This window comes from Mustela erminea, chromosome X (assembly GCF_009829155.1).
Source record: "Mustela erminea isolate mMusErm1 chromosome X, mMusErm1.Pri, whole genome shotgun sequence".
NCBI classification, from domain to species: domain Eukaryota; kingdom Metazoa; phylum Chordata; class Mammalia; order Carnivora; family Mustelidae; genus Mustela; species Mustela erminea.
The window spans coordinates 1,758,409-1,785,000 of NC_045635.1; the positions used below are offsets into that span (position 1 = coordinate 1,758,409).

Here is a 26,592-nt window from a genome sequence, read left to right on the forward strand (position 1 = left end):
ATCCCAGGACTTTGGACATGAATGGAAGATTCTTGGCAGAGATAGCGAAGAAAATATGAAACAATCCAGATGTCCACCAACACAGGATGAAAGAGTGTATGATGTATCCGTGCAGTGAGATTTTAGTCCCATTAATGACACTGGAGTAAGAGAATCATAGATTGTTATGATACATAAATAGAACTGAAATACACACACACACACACACACACATATATATATTTTGGCATATACACTTACCCATATTTGAGGACATTCAGTGTATTTTGAGTAATGTGATCATGAATAATTTTTATTTATTCCCTTTTTTCTGTATTGCTCTATCTCATCTATAACATTTACACTACGAAATCGAGGCTGTACAAGAAGTCACTGCAGTACAGACCTTATGTGTGAAAACAGTAGAAATGTGGTCTTTCTCTCCCAAGTTCCTCCTGGCCGATTCCTTCTGGCCCTCTAACAACCTGGCCACATGGTGGGTGGCCTTCTGTTCACTTTTCTCGTTTCTGCTGGAAGGCTGTCAAGAAAGATTATTTTCCCCCATTCGAGATGTACTAAATCCAGTATTTTCTGTAGGAAAAAAATGTCCTCTTTTTTTTTTTTTCTTATTTTTATTATTGGTTTAAATCCTGGCTTAAGAAAAGTCTCATTTTCCAGAATCAACTATGAGAAAAATGAAATGGCAGTGGGTACCAATCCTGTCCTCTGAAAATTGTGTTTTTAATCTTCCTTTTACTATTTATTTAAAATAGACCTCAACCTCCTCCCATCATCCAGAAAGAAAAATAGAAAGAAAATTTTAAAAAGCTTTTAACCAGATCTATGTTTATAAGCATTCAGAGCCAGATTCTGAGGGAATATCATAACCTCCACCATCTCACTCACGGTACCGTTGAATTATTTGGACATATTGCACAAAAGCTTATACAACATAAAATAATAAAAGGGAATTTGTGATTCTTTACGTTATATGTGAAACCCCTTCAAGATTTTGTTTGTTTGCTTTTTATTATTGTTTTAAAATTCACATGGCCAGACATTAATGGAAAAGAGCCTGTTTTTTATTTTTTCCTTTTTTTTTTCCTTTCCCAAAGCAGCCTGTCTACATTTTCTTTTTCATAACAGAAATGTTGAATTCAGTTTTCACTAGCAACACATTGCTGCTGCTCTCAAGGCACTTTATGGCTTTAAAAAAAAAAAAAAAAAAACGAAAACATACTTTTCTCTTTCTGTTTCTTAAACGATCAAGGGAGAAGCCCTCAGCATCTGGACGTTTTGACTAGAGCATTGTAGGAAAATTTAATACGGGGCACCTGGGTGGCTCAGTCTGTTAAGGGTCTGCCTTCAGCTCAGGTCATGATCCCAGGGTCTTGGGATCAAGCCCCACATCGGGTTTACCTGTGCATTGGAGATCTGGCTTCTCCCTCTTTCTGCTGCTGCTCCCTTTCTCATGTAGGCTCTCTTTTTCTCTCTCTGTCAATAAATAAATTTTAAAAAATCTTTTAAAAAAGAAAATTTTAATACATGCCATGTTTAAACATCCACCTGCAATTTTGACCTGGACTGCAGGCAATCTTTCTGGGGCTCACAGAGGAGAGGAATGTGGGATTCCCCCCTCCCACCAGGAGTTCCTTGATCTAGAAGAAATCCTGAATGCTTAAAGTCCTACCATACATTTTAGATCACAGCATGTAACAGAGTTTGAAAACCACGACTCATGTTCGCGCTTGAGTTATCCTATCTACCTATCAAAAGGATCATAATACCGGTAAAAGTCAGAGTAGCTGGTTTTTCCTCATTTCCATAGAATGGTCTTTGCAAGTATTAGCTCATTTAAACATGGCGGTGTTTTTATGGTTCATGAGCTAATGTGCGGCTCTGCTGGGGGTAAAATAAATGGTTTCATCTCTTTTGTGGGACCCTCCTATGGGTAGAATAAACCCCAGGTTTGCAGAGACATAAACCTAATAAGCATGGGTCTCTGCTTTCAAGGTGGAAATGGTTCTCAAGACCTATGGTGGCCACGAGAGGAAGGATTTCAGAAGACAGGAGCACAACAGAACCTGCATGTTAGCCCATGCCATGTTCTAGATTCGTATTATCATCTCTATTGCATCATTTCAGTCTGGAAAGGAAACACCTGATTGGTGAGAATTGGTCACATGATTGGATCTGGAGGCAAGGAAGTCTGGAAAAGGTGGTGTATCTGTTCTTCACCAGCTTACTTAAAGGAGACCTCTGATTGGTGAGAATTAGTCCCATGACTGGATCAGGAGGCAAGGGAGTCTGGGAAAGGTGGTGTATCCTTTCTTCGTCATCGGTTGAACCTGGAAGGGAGACATATCATTGGTGAAAATTAATGGTATGACCCCATTTGGATGCAAGGGAGTCTGGGAAATGTGGTGCATCCTTTCTTCATCAGCTTAAACTGAAAGGAGACCCCTGATTGGGGAGAATTAGTCATGTGACTGGATCTGGCGGCAAGGGAGTCTGGGAAAAGTAGTGTATCCTTTCTTCATCAGCTTAAACTGAAAGGAGACCCCTGATTGGTGAGAATTAGTCACGTGACTGGATCTGGCAGCAAGGGAGTCTGGGAAAAGTAGTGTATCCTTTCTTCTTCATCATCTTAGGCTGGAAAGGAGACACATCATTGGTGAGAGTGGGTCACATGCCCCTATCTGGAGGTAAGGGAGCCTGGGAAATGTAGTCTGTGCCTGGGAAATGGCACCTCACCAACAATATGCAATTGCAGTATGACTGCTGATGCTTGACGCTTCAGAGATAGCTAATTACCTTCGTGGTCATGGAAATCACGTGTTTTTTTTTTTTTTTTTAAGATTTTGTTTATTTATTTGACAGACAGAGATCACAAGTAGGCAGAGAGAAAGGAGGGGAAGCAGGCTCCCCGCTGAGCAGAGAGGCCGATGTGGGCTCGATCCCAGGACCCTGGGATCATGACCTGAGATGAAGGCAGAGGCTCAACCCACTGAGCCACCCAGGCGCCCCCAGAAATCACATTCTCATGGACATCTTAGCAAGGGAAGGGACTCAGAGACTAGGAACTGTGAGCCAGATTCAGATCCAGGCTGTCATCTGTGGTAGGGCTGCTTTTTAAAAATGTCTTCTATGTAAAGAAGATGTGGTCCATATATGCAATGGAATATTATGCAGCCATCAGAAAGGACGAATACCCAACTTCTGCTTCAGCATGGATGGAACTGGAGGAGATGATGCTGAGTGAAATGAGTCAAGCAGAGAGAGTCAATTATCATATGGTTTCCCTTATTTGTGGAGCATAAGGAATAGCACGGAGGACATTAGGAGAAAGGAGAGATGAAGGGGTAGACATCAGAGGAGGAGAAGAACCATGAGAGACTATGGACTCTGGGAAACAAACAGAATTTTAGAAGAGAGAGGGGTGGAGGGATGGGTCAGCCTGGTGATGGGTATTGAGGAGAACACACACTGCGTGGAGCTCTGGGTGTTATACACAAACAATGAATCATGGAGTATTACATCAAAAACTAACGATATACTGCATGGTAACTAACATAACACAGTTCAAAAAAAAAAAAGAAAAAGAAAAAGAAAAGAAAATGGGAGTGACATACCAAATAAAATATCACCAAGATTTTTTTTTTTTAATTCATGTTTTCGGGATTGAAAATTTTTACCGAGTGAGGCATTCCCTCCTCTGTGTGACTTTTGAAATTACCCAGCTCTGCAGTTGGTATCCCATCTCTTCATTTCTTCATCTCTTAATACGTATTCTAAGAGAAAAAAAGACTTAAAAAATAAGAATGACTGAACCTATACAAACTGAGGGTTGCTGGGGGGAGGGGGTTTGGGAGAAGGGGGTTGGATTATGGACACTGGGGAGGGTATGTGCTTTGGTGAGTGCTGTGAAGTGTGTAAACCTGGTGATTCACAGACCTGTACCCCTGGGGATAAAAACATATGTTTATAAAAAATAAAAAAAATTAAAAAAAAAAAGGTGTGAGAAAGGGGCTGGATATCATTCAGGATTATGGCATTTTATTTTATGGATGGAAGGCTTTTCACAGATACATAAGACTTACCTGGCCAGATGAAGTACAGTCAGTGTGGCAAAGGGTCATGAAAGGTCAGGTATGATATTTTAGGAGCTGCTAGGGCATAATGCACACACTGTGAGATTTAGGTGGACATTTTGGGTAGTAAAAGATTTAGCAGGAAATTTAAGTTTTGATTTGTTCGTCTGTTAAAATACGAGTCTTTGAATCTTGAATCCCAATATAGCCATACATATATAATTTTTATATTGATTTGTATATATGTTGTACATGTACATATTGTGTCCTCTATCTAGCCATCTACCTACCTCTCTCTCTCTCTCCTGCTTTTTTTTTTTAAGGTTTTATTTATTTATTTGACAGAGAGAGAGATCACAAGTAGCAGAGAGGCAGGCACAGAGAGCGGGAGGAGTAGGTTCTTTGCTGAGCAGAGAGCCTGACACGGGCCTCGATCCCAGGATCCTGAGATCATGACCTGAGCCGAAGGCAGAGGCTTAACCCACTGAGCCACCCAGGCTCTCTCCTGCTTTTTTGTTTGCATACCCTCACTGCTTTGCTCTCACATCTCAATGTGTTTCTGATAGTCTAGACCAGGACTGGACTTTCTTTTTACACAATCAAAAGGTGTCATAGAGTTTCTAAAACAAACAAAAATGTATATTTATCTTTCAGATGATTGACGCTACCCTAATGTGTGGTAGGCACAGCTGCAGGATTTTTGTTTTAAATAGGAGTTTTAACCATTGTCCCATGATCTGCATGTTATCTCAGTGGTTTTCCTAATAGTCCTATAAAATGAGTGATGTCATTGTCATCTAAAGGACAAAGAAACAGAAGCTCAGGTAGATTCCACCTAGGTTCTCATAGCTGATAAGGGACAGAACCTAAATTCATGCCCACCTCTCATTGATTCAAAGCCTTGTTTGTCCTCCTCTATTTTAATAAGCCTCATGGTTGAGCCAAGTCCAACCTAGTACATAGCTTACTTCTGTTCTGGTTCTGGTTCTGCTACATGGTTCTGGGTGGCCAGGTCACAGCCAAAGTTGCATGACGTGGGAGCAGACTATATCATCACTAAGAACTCTTCCTCAGAATTCAAGTCTTCCAACAGCGTTTGTGAAGCCTAAATTGAATATAGTGTGTGAACATGCTTTGAAAACCACAGCTAGTTTAAAATCTCTGGAAATAAAAGCACCAGGTATGAAAATAACAATGCATACCAAGTACGTTCACTGGGTGAGTCTCTGTTCTAAGCACAGTATTTTCTACCTTAACAATGACCCTATAAGGGTTAGGGTTAGGGTTATGGTTAGGGTTAGGGTTGTTAAGGGTTTGTTTTGAGCTTCCTCTTTCTCTCAAGTCTGGAAACAGAAGCACAGAAGCTAAAACAATTTAACTTAAATAAATAATGAGGTTCGAATGTTTATACGCAGAGGACACACCCTGCAACTTGGTGGAAACGAGCATATTAGATCACCCCACAGAGCGTTAAACCATAAGGAAATGCACGGTGCACTGTGGTATATATTCACTGCACAAAATCCTGGGCTGTGGTATAAATTTTCCAGACCACCTGTTGCCTCTTAGCACTAAACCTGCCACTTGATGATCTCAAACCTTGACATAGATTATATTCACAGGGGCTTCTCCCTCAAAGACTCTTGTTTAATTGGCTAAAGATACGGGTTGGTGTGTTGGGTTGATGGATGGTCCCACAAAAGATATGTCCGCTTCCTGGATCCTGAAACCTACAAATCGATCTTATTTAGGAAAATAATCTTTGAAGACATAATTAGGTAAAACATTTCTACATGAGTTCATCCTTGATTAGCCAAGCGGACCCTGAATGCAATGGCAGGTCTCTTTATAAAAGACTGAAGAGGAGACACAAGCACAGAGAGGAAGCCATGTGAGGACAGAGGCAGAGGTGGGAGGAATGCGGCCACAAGCCCAGCCATGCCTGGAGTCCCAGAAACTGGAGGAGGCAGGAAAGAGCCTCTCTGGAGCCTGTGGAGGGTGCATGGCCTTGTGCCGCCTGGATCTTCCTGGTCTTGCCCCGCCTGGATCTCAGCAGCCCTGCCCCGCCTGGATCTCAGTCATCTGGTCCCCAGAACTGGGAGAGCATAGATTTCAATTCTTCTAAGCATCCTCCCAAATTTGTGTTGATCTGTTACGGCAGCCCCAGAAAATGATCACACCAGGACGTGAGGAATTTTTAATCCCCCCCCGCAGGTGACCCCAACACAAAGTCAAAGAGGAGACCTACTGGCTTCTTAAGATGTAACAAGGTTAACTGTTAAGAAGGCTGAACAGCCAGACATTTGGGATGTAGTCAAAATGACGTTGGACTTTCCTTTCCGGAAATATCAGCTCCTTCTGGACTCCAGAAACTCCCACACCGCCCGTCTGTTGTTCGGTCTTACCCAATAAAAGTGGAGAAAAGGCCCCCATGGGATGCAGCATCCTGTGGTCTGGATTTAGTCTGGTTTTAGTGGTCGGAGGGAGGCCTCCCTCCCCACATCTAGACTCCAGTCCTGCTTCCCTGGAATGAGGGCTGCAGATGCCATTAGAAACCTAATATTAAAGAGAATTACCTGGGTTGGATTTTGTTTTCCAGGGGAACCCTGAGAGCAATCAAAGGTGGATGACTGCTGCTACTGAGGGTTTTGTTTCAGTGCACACATTTACGAGCCCATATACTAGATGTGAGAAGTTGTGGAGGGCAGGGGTGGGGAGAGATGCACTCTAAGTTACTATATTATCTACAGATCATAATAGAACCATGAGCGATTCCAATTAATGATCTGGAATCACACACATCCCCTTTCTGGGCAAACTGATTTAAGTGCGTTTACTCCTGGGGGAGCAGTCCTTGTCTCCGACCCATCTCATTCTGCCCCGCCACCCATCTTATGACTTCTCAGTCATAAAGATGTCCCTTACTCTTCCATCTGATGTGGCCTTTGAGTCCCCTAGAATCTGAAAGCTCTCTGAACCACCTGTGATGATTCTGTATGTTTCAGGCTTGGAGTAAGCAGATTTGTACACTTGTTTTACAACATGTGACAAGACGTTGAGTGCAGAGGACCAAATGCCTCTTCATGCCATCCTATCTTGCCTACAGCAGGACATGGCAAGTCTTTAAGGATGTACCTTGAGCCCACCCATGAAAGTATGTCATCAATCCATCTATCATCTATCTGTCCATCCATCATATGTATCTATCTATCCATCCATCCATCCATCCATCCATCCATCCATCCATCCATCCATCTGACAATCCCTATCTCCCTTCCTCTCTCCCGTCATCCATCCATCCATTCATCTATCCCTATATCTATCTGTCTGCCTATCATCCATGCATCCATCCATCCATCATATCTATTTATCCATCTACCATCTATCTATGTATCTATCTATCTATCTATCTATCATCTGTCTATCATCTATCTATCTACCTACCTATCTGTCTTCTTCATCATCATCATCATCATCACCCTTCACATTTCTAGCATCTCGGGCACTGGTTCTGAACTGGGGACAATTGAGCAGTAACATCTGACAATATCTGGAGCCAGCTTTTGGTTGTCACGCCTAGAGTGGGACGTGCTACCTGCATCTGTTGGGTAGAGACCAATGATGTTGCTCAACACCTTATAGGGCACAGGATGCCTCACTCACCCAGATGAGTACAGACATTGAGAAGCCCTCTAGCCGAACGTCCGTGTGTGGAGCATGAACTCTTGAAGCAGGATGTGTTTCCTACACATCTGGGTACTTGCAGGGCTCCTCCCTGTGCCCGGCACATAGTAAAGGTTGTACTGCATGAGGAAATGTATGGGTTAATGAGTGAGACGTCCTTTGTGCATACCACAGCATCACAAAAAGTCACACACTCTGACTTCAGTGACTGCCATTCATCAAAGATGGACAACACTGTTCTGTCAATGCTACCCTTCATGTATTTCCCAAAGCTTTCTCTTGATTTTTGTCTTTCTTCTTTGGGGAATGACCATTTTTGCATGTTTCAGGAAGGCTAGTATATATCCCCCAGATGTGGCTTTCCTAAAGAAAATTTCATGAGCGATTGCTAAGGAACCACGTTCCCGTCTCCAACCCCAGACGGTCTTACTCCATACTGGACCTGTCACGCTCCAGGACCAAAGGATACCACCCTATATTCCTATCAAATACATCTTTGGAGCCACTGCCTTTGCCTCTGTTTCCTTGCCTGCTACACCCTTGCAGAGAACAGAATAATTCTAATGTGGTGGGGAAAAAAGCAGTTTTTCAAGAATTGCGCTTTACCTGCAAAATCACTCAAAATGCTCTTGCCCTGGAAAATAGGACTATTATCATTGCCCAGTTACTTGGAAAATATTATTTTATTATCAAATGTACATTATATTGACCTTAAAAATACAGTAAAGCAGTCATGGGGATAACATGTGTCCTAGTTTCCATGAGCACACATTGATGGGGGCTGGATGGGGGAGACAGTTCCGGACTTTTCCAGGAGGCTTTGGATTCACCGTGCAGCGTCACGGCTTAGCTATCTCCTGCCCTATTCCCCAACTTCAGCTCTCCAGATAAAACCACAAACAAGGAAATCCAGCATCCCAGCCTCCAAAACCATAGGGCTGCTGGGGAAGGTAGTAAAATAGCAGTTACTGAATTTGCTCAAGGCAGTAGAGGGGATTTGCTTTTACAATTATATTTCCATGCCTGCTCTCGTGTATCCAAGTCTTGTAAAGACCAATAATTTATTATTTTTAATGAGACAGAAAGCATTGCTTTCTTTCTAGCCTCATCGTCTGATTAGAAAGAAAATATAAAATGTCTTTATGTAAGACATTATATAAAAAGTGAGTTCCAGGGAGAGTGAGTTCCATTATATATTAAAAAAAAAAAAAAAAAGTGAGTTCCATATAAAATGGTAGCTGTATTGTATGGAAGCCATATGTTACAAAAACATCAGTCCCTGTGGTTCTAAGCCCTTAGAGGGCAAGCTGGAGTTCTAAAGTGACAGGAAGTAAGTGAAAGATGGGTAGTCATTCTAGAACATTCTATCATGTTAAGACTGCAACAGGTTAGCCAGGGGACACGTCTTCAACAAGGCAGCAAGGCACCGGTCATCTCTATGGTTTATGTTCAGTGAGTGCTCCTTCGGTCAGCTACACACGCCCATATGGTGTCTTCAGGATGAGCCTATCTCCTGCGAAACGCCAGACAGGGGTAGGCGTCCTGCTGTAAACCTGAATGAAAGTCCCCGGAGAGGCTGAACCATCCTTCCCATGTCTGCATTGCTTCCTTTTGCTGGCAAGCAGAGGTCAAAGTCAACATGAAACCCAGCTGAAACCCAGAAACCCTGAAACCCAGCCAGGGGCCACCGTGCACCATGACAGATCAGTTAAGAGTTCTGACCAACCGGGCGTGGTGGCTTTCTTACAAATGATGATTTGTTCTAACTTCCCAAGCAATGGCGGTGGAGTCCGGGTCCTGGGAGGAGGCATTTCAGTAGACGTGGATATAAGTAGTCTTTGAGTCAGTGCCTAGGATGTTCTTTGCAGTGCACTTGTAGAAGCCTGCGTCTCTGTGCGTGGCCTGCTGTATGGTCAAGGAGCCTTGGGGGTGAAGGAATCTGTTCCCATAGAGACGGGCCTGTGCCCCGGCAGTCAGGTGTGATTTGTCTGGCAGGTCCCAGGTGATCTCGGCTTTGGGAATCCCCATGGCCATGCAGTTCATCTTGACGGTGTTGCCGGGCCGTGTGTAGATGACGGGTGTTGGCTCGCTGGTGATCCGGGGAGGATATGCTATCACGATAACCGGAAAGTTCATGACAGAGGGGCCATACTCATTGTCCACCTTGCACACATAGGTCCCCCTGTCAAACACGGAGGCATCACGGACCGTGAGGGTACCATTTTCCCAGAGGGAAAAGCGTCCCCGTGTTTGGGGGCCCTCTAAGAGCATGGTGTTGGGAAGCGTCCAAGAGAAACGAGCCGGCCGGCCCCTTGGAGGGACGCAGGACAGCTGTAGGGTTTCCCCGTTGATGATGCTCACCAGATTGTGGTACTGGTTGCTGACCTCGGGTTTCACGCCCACCTTCAGAGACACCAGCCTCTCCGTGTAGCCGGCGGAGTTCCGGGCCACACAGCGGTAAGCCCCGGCATCCATAGAGGAGAGGCCACTGATGTGCAACATGCCATCACCCTTATGGTAGAACCTCTGTAGCTGTTGGCCACTCTGGAGCTCCGTCCCGTTGGGAAGGACCCACAGCAGGGTGGGCGTTGGGGTCCCTGCGGCCGAGCAGTTGAGACTGATGGTGTGGCCGGCCATGGCGGTGATCTTCTCACTGACTGGGTCGTGGAAGATGGGCTTCTCCACGGGCTCCAAGACCGTGAGCTGCACAATCAGCCTGGCTTCCCCACCCTCATTGCGGCCGATGCATGCCAGTTGCACAGAGTCGCTCTTCCTGAGACTCCTGATGTCCAACGTGCCATTGCGATGGATGGTGATCCGGTTCCCATAGTACGGGGCTGGCAGAACCACGCCCTCGGGAAAGGCCCACAAGACTCTTGGGGTGGGGATGCCTTCTGCCTGGCAGTCAATGAGTTTGCGGCTCCCGCCAGCAGCGATCTCCCGCACGGTGGTGATGGCGTTGGGGTGCCCATTGATGGTGGGCGACTGGACGTTGACGTGAATCCAGACGGTTTTCCTGTCCTCCCCGGCGCTGTTTCTGACCACACAGGTGTAATTGCCGCTGTCTGAGCGCTGGGCTTTCTGAATGAGGAGAGTGCCATCCTGATAAATCTGATACTTATCAGAGGAGGCGGGAATCAGCCTGTTGGTTGGAGAAAGCCACGTCACCCTGGGCGTGGGCTCCCCTTTGGCTTCACATGCGACTGTGACCACATCACCGTAGGGGACCTGGACCACAGAGTATGTCTTGTTCCGGATGGCGGCGGGCTCGGTCACCACCTTGACCCGCACCCTCATCTCATCCTTACCAACCTGGTTTTCGGCAAAGCAGGTGTAATCCCCTTCCTCCCGCATGCCCACCTCATTGAAGTAGAGGGTCCCATTGTTAAAAACCACGTAACGCTTGGTACGGCCACCGCCGTCATCAGACTGCATAAAGGAGTTGACCAGGCTGCCATCCGGGAGGCTCCAGGAGATCTCGGGGTTGGGCAGCCCAGTGGCCACACAGTCCACTTTCAGGTCACCCCCGTAAAAGACCTTGTGGTCATTCTCCTCCTTGTGCTCAATCTTGGCTGGTTTCATGACCACGTTCACCTTGAGCACGACAAAGTCATCTCCGACCTTATTCCTGGCAACGCACAGGTAGTCTCCCGCATCTTTGTCCGTGACGGATTTCACCACCAGGGTCCCGTTGGCAAACACCTTGATTCTGGTGTCAAAGCTGACCAGAAAAGAAAAAGAGGAAAATGTTAGTCTCTCGTACATTCTATTCTGGCTTTTGGTCACTGGAATGAAACGAAAAATTATGGTTCTCAGAAGCTATCTGGGTACATGGTTGCTACTGCAAAATGTCACATCGGTTCTGCAGCCTGACCTGGACACTGATTCCAGGATGTGAAATGCAGTCAAAGACTTCTACCCTGTTAGTGTGGGTGTACATCCATCGCATATTTGCGTGGCGGTCAGGGCACAGCTTGTAGTAATGATAAAATCAGGCAAAATGCGACAGCCATGGGGAGAATGAATCTGAATGAACCCAATAAAGAAATGCACTTCTTCCTGAATAAAACGGTTCAGACGCAATGTTCACCCTTGGCCATCTTGTATTATGTCATCTCCCATTATGAGGCAAGAGACTGCCAAGTGGCTACTGTATGCATCATGTGATTGGAGTTATTTCCAGAGTTTTAATGCTAAGATTGGGTTCTTGAGAACATGAGAAGATCAGTGGGATGTGTTCTTCCCTAGAACTTGTACCTAAAGCTGGATGACATTCACCAGCTAGCACCCCCAGTGTCGTTGCATTCCCCCACATGAAAAGATGACTGTGCACGTCTGGGTCAACTGAAAATTAAAAGATTTTCACTTCAAAGGAGCCAATCATGGGGAAAATGATAGGAAGGTCTTCGTTATGCATATGACCTTTTTCTAAAAGTTGGGGTGTCCTTGAGTGTCAGAATTCATATTTTGAATAAGAGGTGGAAAGACTTGGGAGGTTCTTCCTTTGTACGTGTCCTGATTGAAAAATCGGAATTACACATCATTTATGACGGTGATGTTGGGGAAGGAGGCGGTTGAACTTAAATCCACAAAGAGTTCCTAAACATTGCATTATTGGAACAGCATGGGTGGAACTGTGTTGAAGAGCTGCAGAAGAAAAGAAGAAGTAGACCTATGGTAGAACCGACCTGATTACTGTAGCTAAAACACAAACAACTACGAACAATGACCACATAAACTGTTTTGCTGGTTGACAGTGCAAACCAGGTCCGCATAAATCCATAGGAGAGGAGCAGACACAGATATTTCAATGTGTCTTAGCGTTTAGGATCCAAAACTGTGTGCAGTAGCTCATGTCTGCCAGCGTTTTGAAACTTCAGAGTGGTGATTCCAGCCTGGGTTGTAGTCACCGTCCCTGGAGCGACCCAGCACGGCAGACGTGCCTACCCAACCCTAGGGACCGGCCTTCAAGAAAAGATCCAAAAATCTGTATTTTTAAATAGTCCCGATGTGTAGGCAAGGCGTAGAGCCCGCCCTTTTACAAAACCCACATGCGTGGTTTAATCACACGTTCCTAAGAATGTCATTAGTCAAAATTTATTAATAACGAAGCAGCAGAGACAGCGATTTATGACTTATGGGGAGTTACTAGCCGAAAGGCTCGCATTCGTAATGAGATCACATTCTTTTGGTGCCGTTCATTCAACACTGCCTGAGCCGTGCCAAGAAGAGCTGAAAACAGTTCTCCCGCACATGGCAGGACATCTGCTGAGCTGGGAGATGGTCCAGGGAAAACTGCGTACGTGGTATTCTGGATGGAGCCTGCGAGGTTCACCAGGCACCACCCAACTGTCTAACGTTACCACTCGGGCTGCGAGAAGGCACGTTTGCCTTGTTCCTGCATTCGGAAGAGACAGGGGAGGCCGGGCGCTGCTGCTCAGAGCCCCTGAGTGCTGGCTTCCCTCCTCATCTCCTGGGTGGGACTGATGTCCACATGCATTCCTGCCTGAGCAGCTGAGCCGTGGATGCTGAAGACACAGCGTAAGCCAGGGCTTCTCCACCATGGCACCGCTAATGCTTCCGTGATTCCATTTTGCCAACCAATGTCTCTGTGCCCCGTACCTTGAGACGGGTCATGGAGAGATGTTGGCTCTTTTGGACCTAGCCTATGGTTTCTCAGCCTGAGCACTGCTGACATCTGAGGCTGGATGACTTTCTGGGGTAGGGCATCCTGAGTTCCATAGGGTGCTGAGAAGCTGTCCTGGTCTCCACCTACCAGATGCCCGTGGCAGACTCCACTCTAGTGTAACCACCAACAATGTCCCCAGTCACTGACAGGTGTTCCCTGGTGGTGTATCTGTCTAGCTAAAAACCACTGCGATAGATAGATAGATGGATAGATAGATGATGGATAGATGGATGTATCCATAGGTAGATGGATACATACATACATAGATAAGACGGATGGGTAGATGGATGTATAGATGGATATATATCTAGATATAGATACGTAGCTGATGAATGGATAGATAGACATAGATAGATGATAGACAGATAGGATGGATGGTTAGATGGACCTATGGATGGGTAGATAGATGACAGATAGATAAAATGGATGTATGGATGGATAGATTGGATGGATGGATGGATAGATGGATGGATGGATGGATGGATGGTTGGATGGATGGTTGGATGGATAGATGGATGGTTGGATGGATAGATGGATGGTTGGATGGATGGATGGATAGATGTATGGTTGGATGGATGGATGGATGGTTGGATGGATGGATGAATGGATGGATATATGGATAGACAGATGTATAGATGATAGGTCAGTTGTCTTTCCTGCTAGGTCAGAGAGTCTTAGCCTGGGCACTACCAACATTTGAGGCTGAATGGCTCTCTGGTGTAGGGCATCCTGGGCACAGAAGGGCTCTAAATAGCATCTCTGGTCTCTGCCCACCACATACCAGTGGCACTCCCCCATTCCCTGAGTTATGTCAATCAAAAATGTCTCCAAACACAGTCCAAGGTTCCCTCGGGCCAAAATCGCCCCCGGGGGGTTGAGAACTAGTGCGCTAGGTCCATACAGGTGGGAAATGGAAAGCACTGGATGAGAATCTGACTTTCTTTGCAGACAAAATAAAGTGTTAGAACTGGATGTGCCCAGCCGGTGTCCTAGTCATGCCTTTAACCTTTTTGTGTTCAACACCGTTTCATTCTTAAGCTAAAGTCCTTTTACGATAAGATGTGCAACTGCCTCTCTATTCGGTTGAAATCATACAAAACAGAGAAGGCAACCCAAATGTTGTAGCTACTATTATCTCTTAACACACGATTAAAATATACTCAGTAAAACAAAAGTTATTGGTTCATTGTTTCCCCCCTGCGGGGTGGGAAAGGAGAAAGACAAAGTCCCAGTGTTTGTCCCCAGTTTATAATGACAAGATCTCCGGAGGAATGTGCCCCTCTCCAGCGTGGCACACACGGGGAATCAGTTCTGTGCGTCCTTGTCTCGGACGCATATTCCCTTCTCTGACCCGCCCCGTGGAGAGGGTTCCCAGGATGGCCCCAGGCATATTTTAGGACGCGGCCCCCCGCACCCAAAGGAGAAGCAGGTGCAGGAGAGCAGTGACCGATGGAGAGCCCGGAGCGGGCACCTACCTGAAAAGCGAGTCTATCATTCGCTTGGACGGCAGTCGCCAGAGAATGCGTGGCCAGGGGTCCCCGGAGGCGCTGCAGTCCAGGCGGAGGGTCCCGCCGTAGCGCACGTCGGTCCTCTGCGGGGAGGTGCCGGTGATGCGCGCGTTGGCCGCCGCGCGCTGCACGGTCAGCTGCACGGTCCTGCGCGCGGAGCCCACCAGGTTGGCGGCCACGCACTCGTAGCGGCCGCTGTCCTTGGGCGCCAGGTTGCGGATGTAGAGCGTGCCGTTGGGGAAGACGAACAGGTTCCCGTTGATGAACTGCGACGGGCGGATCTGGGTTCCATCCCACAGCACCCAGCGCACGCTGGGCAGGGGCGCGGCCTTGGCCGTACAGTGGATGTGGATGTTGAGCCCCGGGGGCAGCGAGATGTTCTCCAGCTTCTCCTGGTGGATAACCGGCGGCAGGGCCGCCACGTGGAGGCGGATGGCCAGGCTGTCCGCGCCCGCCGCGTTGCTGGCCACGCACTGGTACACTCCCCTGTCTGAGAAAGAGGCCTCTTTGATGGACAGGGTCCTGTTTTCGTGCAGCGTGATTCTGCCCTCCACGCGGGACACGGTCTGCCACACCCTCCTGTCCGGGAAAATCCAGGAGATTTGGGGAGCTGGGGTTCCCTTGGCCAGACACTCCATGGCGATAGTGTCTCCCAGGTACACGGTGACGTCCTGGTAGTGGGACGCGAGGATCTGGGGCTGCTGCACAGTGACGGTCAGCAGGACGGCCATCCTGTCTACCCCGTGCAGGTTTTTGGCCGTGCACAGGTACTGGCCTCGGTCCTGCACCTGCACCTTCCGGATGACAAGGGTCCCGTTCTTCAGGACCTCGAACCGCTGCACTCTGGTGTTGGGGGTCATGAGAGCGCCTGAAAGACAGAACAGGCGGAGTCAGGTTCTGCGTAGACACAGCCTTTCAGGAAAAACCAAGAGGGACTGTTGGAAGGAAGCCGAATTCTCCCCTTTACGTCGCCAACAGCAACAGCAGAGACCAGCCCCACCTCCAACATGGAGAAGACACAACATTCCCGTGCAACATTTTCGGCTCTCACGCCGATGCCCCCTTCAAGCAAAAGGCAGCTGGCGTGGGTTTCGCGGAGTGTTCTGGAAGCTGCCGTGAGGCCCAGGCTTTCCGCAGGGGACCTCATTGTCCCTTCAGGTCCTAGAGATGCAGGCTTGCCTCCCTGGGACGGGTGTTGACCTCCTGAGCTTCCCAGGCCTGCAGCCACCTCCCACCACTCCCCGGCCAGGCTCTGGAGTCCAGCACGAGCCAGCACGAACAGGTCCTTCACCGCCCATTGAGGCTGCGTTGGACGCCAGCTTCTGCAGTCCGGGGCCTGGGCTCCCCTCTCGCCCCCGCCCCGGTCCTCCCTGTGTTGTATGACACATCTCCTTGGGGGCTCTGCCAGAGAGGGGATCTGTGCTATCCAAGAGTTCCTGATGCTAGGACATCTGGGTCAGGCTGACCTTGGTGGGAGCATGGCCCCTTCCAGAGCAAGGCCATTCCTATGCTCAGCAAGCCATTCACCTTCTATATGCAAAGCAAACAACACAGAGTCTACACCCCCAGTGCCTTGTCTATGGGGCTCTCCCGCATGCCCAGGCCACCATGCACCTGCCTTCATCCGCCCAGGGCAAGTCCTGGGGAAATAGGGGATTGCTTGCACTCCAGAGGCCACTGAAATCATTCCAGCCAGCCGGTGCTAAGTCTGCTCGCCCTGCCTCGCCTGTGTCTTCTCGCAGAAACCACAACAAAGGTTCCTGTGCTCGTTTCCCCCTCTCCCTCTGCCTGCCGACAGACCCCGGTCCTCCCCTGTGTGGTCCCCTCCTCGCGGAGACGGAATAATAAACGGTCTTCTGTGGCAGGCATTTCCTGATGGGCTGGCCCAACCTTTCTGAAGAATAACAAGTCCCAGATTTAAAAACTGGAAAGCCCTGAGCTACAGCATTCTGTTCATCTCCCACGCAGCTGGGTTCCGGGGTCCTGCCTCCACCGCCCGCCATCGCGTGAGCTCTGGCCAGCTCCCTCTGCTGCAGCCGGCAGGAGAAGCTGACTCGTGGTGAGGCATATACATGTGTATGTCTTGTGAAGGGGCATAGCCCCGGATGCTCTGGTATCACACAAGATCGAGAAAACCCTACAGATTAATACAAACGGGATTGCCCAGTAGGGAAACAAAGGCACCATCCTTTTAGCATGAAAACCCCATGGTGTTCCCCACTCGCCCTTCGAGCAACATTCCTTATTAAATCATTATGAAAACGTATGACATCAATGTCGAGCTGATCAAAGACGTTCATAATTCCCCGTGACCCAGAGCCTCTGCTGAATTTTGGAACCTTTCCAACGGGGGTGAGATAAGCCTAAGCAAAGAATGCTCAGGTCCCTCAAGTGCTATGAACATAAATCATCCCTGTAACACCAAAATGGAGAAGAAGAAGGGGGAAAAAAAACAAAAAACCCTCTGATCAGAATCCAGGCCTCAAGGATATGGCCGTGTTCATGGTGCACAAAAGAAAAGGAAGAGGGACAAGATAGGATTTTCACAGAGGCCGTGGCTTCTCAGATGGTACTTTCCGCTGTCACCAGGCAGTTGTTTTGACCTTCCAGAGAGATGGTCATTTTTACAAAGCCGAGTGCTCTTTGGACATCCCAGAATTCCAAGTAGAGGTCATTGTTATGGGCTGAATGGTGTCCTGCCAAAATTCATACTCTGACGTCCTATCCCCTAGGATCTCAGAATATGACTGTTTGGAGATGGGGCCTTTCAAGTGATAAGGACATTAAAATGAGGTCACCAAGGTGCACTGTAATCCAAGATGACTTGTGTCCATATAGGAATAAGGGGTGAGGACCCAGACTGCACAGAGGGACAACCATAAAAGGACAAGGGGAGAAGATGGGGTCTACAAGCCAAGGAGAAAGGCCTCAGGAGGAACCAGCCTTGGCCCCGCCTGGATCTCAGACTCCCAACCTCAGCCCCGCCTGGATCTCAGACTTCCAGGCTCCAGGCTGCAATGCTTCGTAGGGCCGCTGAAGCAAATTAACGGGAGCATATCCCTAAGTTCCAATCAAAGTGATGTCTGATGAGCCCAGAATAAGCTGCTTCATCTCTGGTGCCAGAGGAAGGGGAAGGGGGATCTGCTCACTCCTCCTTACCCTCATGGTACCCCACGGGGGTGGTGGAAAACTTTTGTGCTAGGCTTCGCTGGGAAAAGGCAAGTGGCTGCATCATGAAGCGTTTCTGAGCCTACGTCATTCCCTACCCAAAGAACCTATGACATGTCTCCATAGTCCCATTAAAATAGCATATACTTTAGAGCTGAAGGAAGAGCTCTCGGTTCTTACTTCCTACAAGTCATATCCTTGTATCTAGGTTCAAATGTCTCCTTCCATCCCATCCATCTGTCCTTTGCCCAAACCCTATAGCTTTGCCTGGGGTCACGGACTCAAGGAACCTCCTTCTACACGAGTTCCAGTTAAAATGCAGACATGTAAACGTCTTACCTGTAGAAACCTTTGTCCACGTAATGAAAGGTGTGGGTTTCCCCGTGGCCTCACACGGGAACACAGCATCTGTCTCCGCAGTGACAGACACGGTCTGAGGGGATTTGGTGAGGATTTGGGGCTTTTCCCCAACCGTCCAAAAGTTGGATGCAGGGGGCCCTGCAGCAGAGAAGAGCTTTGAGCTGCTCTGATGGAAGCTTCTGGAAGGCTGGCCAGAAGACGCCATGAAGGGGATGGAGCTCCGGGTGGAGTAGACCACAGGGATGTTCTGTAAGTTTGTGGAGGGTGGCCCCGTGGCCTGGGGCACGTGCGATAATGGAGGTGCCGGGGGACCAAAGTCCACGTGGATGACGCTCTGAGAATGTATCCTATTGTAGGGACCTGGGTTGACTTTTCTCTCTCTTATCACAGGGGTGGGAGAGGTAGGCGTCTGGGGCTTCAGAGTAACTCCCAACTGCGGGAAAGACAGAGTCCTATTGAAAAAGAAAGGGAATCTTCCATTGGGATGATGGGGAACTCTTGAACTTGGAAGCTTGCCAACAGGGTCTCTGAGATCCGGGATGTTGTTGTTCCCAAACACTTTGGAGTTGCTGTTGAACTGGTCCATCCCTGGGTCAGTCAACTTAGTGGGGATGCCAGGTTTGGGCTTATGCACTGGAACAACGGGAGCTGTCGTACTTGGTAATCTCGGTGTCGTCAACTGCTTGTTCTCTGGCAAAACCCTTGAAGGATACGACGTTATTCCTGGTTTGTTGGTCAAGGGACGGGGAGGTTGGAAAGTTACAAAGAATCTAAAGGAGCCTTCTGTAGCCGTATGTGGTGGTCTCACTGTCCCCCTAGGCGGGATCGGTTTGGCAGGAATTCTGGCTGGCTGGGGGAACATATGGACTCTCCCGTTCTGGTGGTTACCATCGTGGCCATGTGGAAGACTGTTAGGGGTCTTTCCATCCAAGGCTTCCTTTTCCAACGGCTGCTTTGGAGCTGGGTTAAATTTATCCTGGTTGGAAGAAGGGGTAGATAATTCATTTGGTGTCCATATATGTTGAGTTCCCTCATTATTCACGGGGGGTGCTTTGGCTTCTGGGATCCCCACGTAATTCAAGAAAACATTTTCCTTCGAACCTGTTGATGTTGGAGGTGTCTTTGAAGGAAGAGGTGTGGGCTTCGTGAAGGTCTGTACCAAAGACACAAGAGTGGTGGCCTGGGGTGGGGATGCTGTCTTCTCCATTTGAACAGGAGTTGGGGTGTGATGCCGAGGTCTAATTTCAGCTGGAGTGCTTTTGTGATGATCTTGAGCACGGATGGCGGTTTCTGCCTTACTTGAAGATGGTTCTACTTTTATGCTTGAGACGGTGGTTGAAACAACCTCTTTTTCTGGTTGAAACAGTGTAGAGGCTGCAACGGATGGTGGAAACTCAGAAGGAACACCCAGGTCCTCCACCTGTTTAAGAAAAGGTGAGTCTGTAAAGGTTTCCATGGAGCTGGCAAGAGGTTTGTCTGTCTGCAGCCTCCAAGGCTGGTCTACACTTGGGGTATTCCAGCGTGAGGTTCCTGGAAAGCCAGAGGGAGCTGATTCCTCCTGAAATTCTCCCACAGTGGAGACCTCCGAGCCAGGAGGTAATGTGGCATTAGTGAAGGAGGAGTCAGGGACTGAGCTGTGGGTTTTATAGTCCTCAATGTTTGTGACACCATAATTCTTCATTTCTTCTCCATCCCATTCAGGCTTAGGGGTGACTGGAATCATCTCTTGGAATTTATTGAATGGTAAGTGACTTTTTGTGGTAGTTGTCACAGCAGCTCTCCCGTGAGGGTCCCCAGTTGTCAGGGAAATGGTTGTCGATGAGAGTACAGTTTCCAAACCAGGGGCAATGACATTTTTATGTTTGTTTTCCAGAGAAGGGCTGGGCGTGGTTGCAGAGGCTGGAGAACTCACCGTAGAAGTGAAATACCGATGTTTATTTGGTCTCTTCCCGTGTTTCCTTCGTGGGGTCCCCTTGGATATGGGTTCTGCCTGCTTCTCCATTTCCAACTGCTTGGGGATACCAACGGTGCTGTCAACCCAAGATTTTGCTCCTGGCGTACTCCACACGTGGTCTGGAGCCTTTCCTTCAGGTGCTTGAGTAGGTCGAGTAGAAAACGCCTCCATTGGGGCGAAAGTCGTGGGTACAGTTTGTTTATGGCGGTGTCGGAATCTGTGGGGGCGAAATCTCCTCCTCCCATTGGGTCTCTTTCGAGAAGGCTGAGTGGTCAGCTCCAGAGGTGAAGTGGCCTTCTCGGTTGGCATCACTGCTGCTACCGTGGTGGTGACTTTGTCAAAGAGAGGGCCGAGTGTGGTTTCGCTGGGATGTGTAAAGGGAGTGACACCATTCACTCCCAGGGCCGAGTCAAGAAGAGTGGTAGATCCGACATGCTTTCCCATACTCTCAGGACTTTGGGAGTTTGTGGGGTCTTTCTCTGGCATATCTCCTTCCTGTAGGGCCTCGGAATCGTCCTCTGTGCCCTTTTCAATCACCAGGTTGCCTTGAGTGCTCAAAGCACCTTTCACAAGGTGTCTGTCATCTGTTTCTCCCTGTGGATGTCCTTGTGATAGAGCATCTGGCTCCCCCAATGTGAGCCCTCCTATGGGTTCCGATGTCCTGGAGTCATCAACCCATAAAACGGTATTGGGCAGAAAGGGAGCGGAGGTCAGCTCTTGCAAGTTCTTTGCATCTGGTTGTGGGTTAGTCTCCAAATCTGGGGGCATATATGGTATAGTCTCGGACTCAGCCAAAGAGACGGCATCCAACGGAGACTCATAATCATTTGACGTAGGCTCTGGAATGGATCCAGCATCTACTGGAGGCCAGCTCTCTGTGGCTGTATTTTCACCAGTGGACTCCTCAGAGACCAGGTCTAGGGTTTGCAGAGTAGGAGAAGACTCATGAGGCATGAATATTGGGGTGCTGGCTGTAGCCCACTTTGGGTCAACTTCAGCAGGAGTTGTATCCTCAGTGTTAGAAAAGTCATGGTCAATGAATTCTTCCAGATGTGTGCTTGTCACTTTGGGCTCAGAAAGAATTCCTCCATCCTGTCCACTTTCCAGTCCCATCTTGGTTGAGGACACAGTACTGGAAACCTCATCCTCCTCACCAAACAGAGATGCATCTGCTGAGGTTTCTTCGGCACTGGTTGTGGTCCATGCAGGAGATATCGAGGGAGGAGGAACAGCCGGCAGAAGGGGTGTCACTTCTGGACTCACGGATGGAGGAGTGGTGGTTTGAATGACCTGGGGTATTTCAGTTCCCTTTGGGAGATTTTTCCCACGTACTCTGGCTAAAATATCTGCCCAGTGCTCTGGATTAATCTGTTTGTTTGCCATGTTTATCCTTCGCCTGGACTCAAACACTCTGCGACCCTCTGCGATGTTCGTCTCAGGTTCTTTTACAGAATTCTTCCAGGGTTTGAGTTTTCTTCGCCCTTTCTTGGGTTTCTTACCTCCAGTGGTGGCATCATCTTTTGTTTTGATGAATACCTCTTGGTCCTTTGTGTGTAGACCTCTCCTTGAAGTGTTCTCCTCATCTCCTATGCCTGAACCCCCTTCGTCCTCCACCACATCTCCTAGCACTCTGGAAAGAGTCTTCCCACCTGGGTGTCTGCCCTTTTTGGATGACCTGCCAGATCCTTTCTTGTTCACCATGACCCCCACAGTAAAATGATCTGCCCCTTGCTGGTTGACAGCCACACATCTGTAGTAACCGCCATCACTGACTTGGACCTTTGGGATGGAAAGAGTTCCATTTGCCAACATGTATGCATGTGAGCTGTTGGCCGAAGTATTAATTATCCGTTTGTTTGGAAGAATCCAGCTGAGCTGGGCTTCAGGGATAGCCAGAGCACTGCAAGGCAACATCACTGGCTCCCCTGGGTTCTTCTGAATTGTCACCATATGACCATTGGGTGGCTGTGTGGCAGGTGGTTGGACAAGGACCCTGTACACCATCCGGTCCATTTCATCCCTCACTTGAGCAATGCACTGGTACAAACCCGAGTCTGACTGCTCTGTCGATTTGATCCTCAGCCAGCCACTGGTGAGGATGGAGAACTTGCCATTTTCGTCTTCCATGGGTGCTTTGAGGACCGAGCCATCTGGGAGGACCCAGAAGATGGATGGACTCTCAGAAGCCTTCACGTTGCAGCTCAGCTGGCATGGGCTCCCTTCCAACACAGTCAGAGCTCTTTGCACGGCTCTGTTGGGCTCAATCATCACCCAGCTTCTGCTCTGAGACTGCCTTGCCTCTTTGGTGGGTATTGTTAATGCATAGTGGGAATAATAGGACAGCAGCACCTTTTTGGCCGTACTCTGACGTCGGTTGAGCTGGAGATCTATGGTCGGCTGCATGACCCATTCCGGTTCTGCGACAATGTGGGCTCTGACGCCCGTGTAGTAGAGGGCATCGTCGTCTACATCTTGCCTGTACTGGTAAGTGACCTTGGGGTCTTTGCTGAGCATGAGTTCTTGGTTCAGCCTCACAGGGACCTCACTGTAATAGGCAATGAGTTTCCACAGCTTCTCATAGTTTTCCCGAGTCATCGGACACTCAAAGTCCAAGGCAACCGTTGCGTTTATGTCAATCTCTTGAGGGTCCGTCTGGTTCAAGTGAATTTTGTACAGATCCATTGGCTTCTTGATGTCGCAGACCAAGTTCACTGTGTTCCCGTGCTCATCGGTCATGTTCAAAGAGATGTTCCATGGGGGGAATTGGAACCCCTCCAGAGAAAGCTGGCTGTCACCATCCTCTTCGAGATCCTCCTCCTCCTCACTGTTCTTACTCGTGTTCTGTCGCAGAGGGGACTCTATGGAAGGCTTCAGACAAGTAATATCCTTCAGCTTGTGAATCTCTTGTTGGTGCAGTGTGGGGGGACTGGAGCACATGGCGCATAACTGACCACCCTCGTAGGCTTTGTCCTTCTTACACTTCAGAGTCCCTAAAACAGATAACCAAAAAACATCCTATAAGTTAATGAACCCAAAAGCGGCATGTCTTATACACAGCCAGAGGACAAAGTCACTGTGTGTGTCTTTACATCCTCAGTGCATGGCCATCAGGATTTAATATCTTACATCTGTGACTTCACCAATGACCTTAAATCCCTTTAGCACACAGTGTGGCAAGGAACTACCATTTTTAGAACTACGTGGCAATGAATAATGAATACTTCTTTCTAAAGTGTTTTTTTTTAAAGCAATTCTATTCACAGACATTATACAATTTACCTTCTCAAAAGGTCCAAGAGAATCTACATAAATTCAACCAATGAAAATAGTTCCGGGTTAAAGGACCCACTTTTGCCATGAATCATGTCGTATGTACCTTTTATAATTCTTTTTCTGTTGCTATAATTTTGCATTTCAGGCAGTATCTATAGTTTGGATTCACATTCTACTCTTGGCTTCCTGAACATGAAGTCTTCCAGAATGTTCTCCTAATCTGGTCATTGCTCTGTTTCTTTCACTGTTTTGTCTTTCTCAGTCCCCCGACCCATTAGTGAGGCAGTGTTCCATGACTTGGTCTAGACCCTGTTTGATCTCGTACCCCATCATCCATGGCCTAACCCACGTGTAGGTTTCTGTCAACAGCCATGATCCATTGATGGCTCCCATATGTGCTTCTCTAGTCAACACACATTTTATGAACTCCACGCCCAATTTTCTACTTGATGTGCCTATTGCAGAGTCCCAAAGTCTCCTCCGACTAACATTTGCAAGACCAGATTATGTTCTCTCCCTGCTCCAGACCTAGATGCTCCTTCTATACCAATAAATAGGAACCACACGTTCTTGCATTAGGAAAAGGAGAACACTACAGTCCTCTTGATATCTGTCCTCTTGTTTTCATTCCCACTGGGAATAAACCAGTCAAAGGGCCATCATCTATGACTTGGAGGCACATGACAGTAGGACATAAGGTGTGTGTGTAGGAAGGTCCTAGATGGGCACAAGAAAAGACAATAAGTAGAAATTGAGGACAGCAAGACCTCTTAAAGGTGGTGATTTAAAAAAAAATAATAAGATTTTATTTATCTGGAATTGAGAGAGAGAGAGCATGAGCTGGGAAAGGGACAGAGGGAGAAGCAGACTCCCCACCGAACACAGAGCCCCACATGGGACTCCATCCCAGGACCTCACGATAGTAACCTGAGCTGAAGTCAGATGCTTACCCTACTGGGCCACCCAGGCGCCCCAAGACAGGCGATGTTTTAACAAAGCTCTGAGTGCTGAAACTAAGCCAGACCCTGGGACATCTAGCAGATGTGTGGTCTTCATGGGTCCAATGACACTGAGAGCAAAATAAGTTTGGAAGGTGTAAGGGAGCAAAGTTAGGTGTAAGGACCGCAGTGCGACTCCAGTGAGTGACTAAATGGAGGACTCTCGTGTTGCAGAAGAGGGGGCACAATTGTGTAGGAACTCCTACAGGATTGTAGGATTGTACGCTCCATCCCAGGATCAGTGGGAAACCAGTGGACTTTCAGATAGCAGTGGGACCACATATTCCCTGTGACAATGTGTTCTGACAACTGCTCTGTGTGGAGTTGTTGGAAGGAGGGGTCACCAAGGCTGCAAAGACCTGCCCAGAAGCCTCGACTCTCCTCCTAGAGAGAAGAAAGAAGCTGGACCCACGTTGGGGGCCATGAGGATGGACATGAGCCAACAGACCTGGGATATGGTAAACCTAATGGGGTCAAGGATGGGTTTCAAGTTGTGGCTTGAGGAAGGGGATAAAGGAAAGATAAAAAAAATAAGATAAAATCTTCCTTATTTTGAATCAAAATCTATCATTTTGCAATATCTACACATCACTCCAGGTTTTTTTGTTGTCTGGATCAAGGCAGAACATCTCTCTCCCCATTCTTAAGAGAATAACGTCATAGCCACTGCTGGCTTTCCCTCTTCCAAACTTCCTTGATCACCTCGTCATAGGACAGGGATGCACAGAAAGACCCCCATTTAGCTGTAACCCAAAGCTGCTTATGACACTCCAGATATCCAACCAAAGACAATCGTAGTCAACTGTATATAACTGATTAAATGATCTTGACTTTAGATTTCGTGGAGGGATGATACATCTATTATAGAACAGGAGTGTCTTAACATCAAGGTTGTACACTTTGCATAAATGTTCCCCCCACCCCATACTGATTTGGTGATGTGCCCTTCACAAGATAAAGCAACGTCAGAACACCAGAGAGCGGAACATTTCCAGAAGGGTCAGGAATGTGCCGTGGGGAGCCACGCTTGCTCTGCCCTCCTCTCTTACCTTTCCATTTGGCGTCCCACTCCAGAAACCAGTTCATCTCGCAGTCGCATGACCACGGGTTCCCGTGCAAGTAAAGATTCTCCAGGAGTGGCATGTTCTGCAGCATCCCCGTGGGCAGAGTCCTGATCATGTTGTCTGCGAGGTAGAGGTGTCTTACGGTTGAGAGTCTGAAATAGTCCAGAAACGTCAACGTGGAAAACGTGCCGGGATGCAGCTGGTGCAGCATGTTTCCCTCTAAGTGGAGCAGCCTCAGGAATGTTAAGCCATTGAAAGCTTGTGGGTGGATAAATTCGATCTTGTTGTGGTCGATGTGCAGCCTCATTAAGCTCCAGAGTCCCTGCAGGGTCTGCCCTGTGATCACACGCAGCTTATTGTAGCTGAACTTGAAAACCTATAGAGACAGGGGTGGAGTGGAAAATCCTGTTTATAATTTACAAAGCCACGAGCAGAGAAAGAAACCAGAACTACGGGCAGGGAATAATGACATGAGGCTGGTTTTTAACGCCCCTCCAAAAATGGCAATTTTATTAATCGTTAGGGAGCATTAGGTCGTACCCAGTCTTCATTAATGGTCTGCTATTACTGGTGCTCGTAAAGGTGTGGGTTTACCTGGAGGGAACTGAGGTCTCTTAAAGCCCCGTCGGGGATGCTCGGGATGTCATTGCCGTGAATCATGAGGAGCTCCAACTTGGTCAGTCCCGCAAATGAGGTTTCTGACAAAGCTTGTATACTATTAAATCTAAAAGAAAAATAAATGATAATAGTAATTGGATTAAGAAACAGTGAATGCTTAAATCCCATATGGGAAAGATTCTACAGCCTGTCCAGGAGCAAGATAG

General features: G+C 47.9%; 1 protein-coding gene across 2 annotated transcripts in view; it reads right to left on the bottom strand.

Moving 5' to 3' along the window:
- Positions 1 to 8,418: 8,418 nt before the first annotated feature.
- MXRA5 (matrix remodeling associated 5) overlaps positions 8,419 to 26,592 on the bottom strand; it is a 26,896-nt gene continuing 8,722 nt past the window's right edge. For both annotated transcript variants that reach the window (XM_032330724.1, XM_032330725.1), the window contains exons 3-7: positions 26,363 to 26,492; positions 25,754 to 26,144; positions 18,459 to 23,423; positions 14,919 to 15,819; positions 8,419 to 11,475 (exon numbers count right to left, since the gene is read on the bottom strand). In XM_032330724.1, coding sequence (XP_032186615.1) covers positions 9,567 to 11,475; positions 14,919 to 15,819; positions 18,459 to 23,423; positions 25,754 to 26,144; positions 26,363 to 26,492 — 8,296 coding nt within the window. In that variant the 3' untranslated portion in view covers positions 8,419 to 9,566. The remainder of the gene's footprint in view (positions 11,476 to 14,918; positions 15,820 to 18,458; positions 23,424 to 25,753; positions 26,145 to 26,362; positions 26,493 to 26,592) is intronic.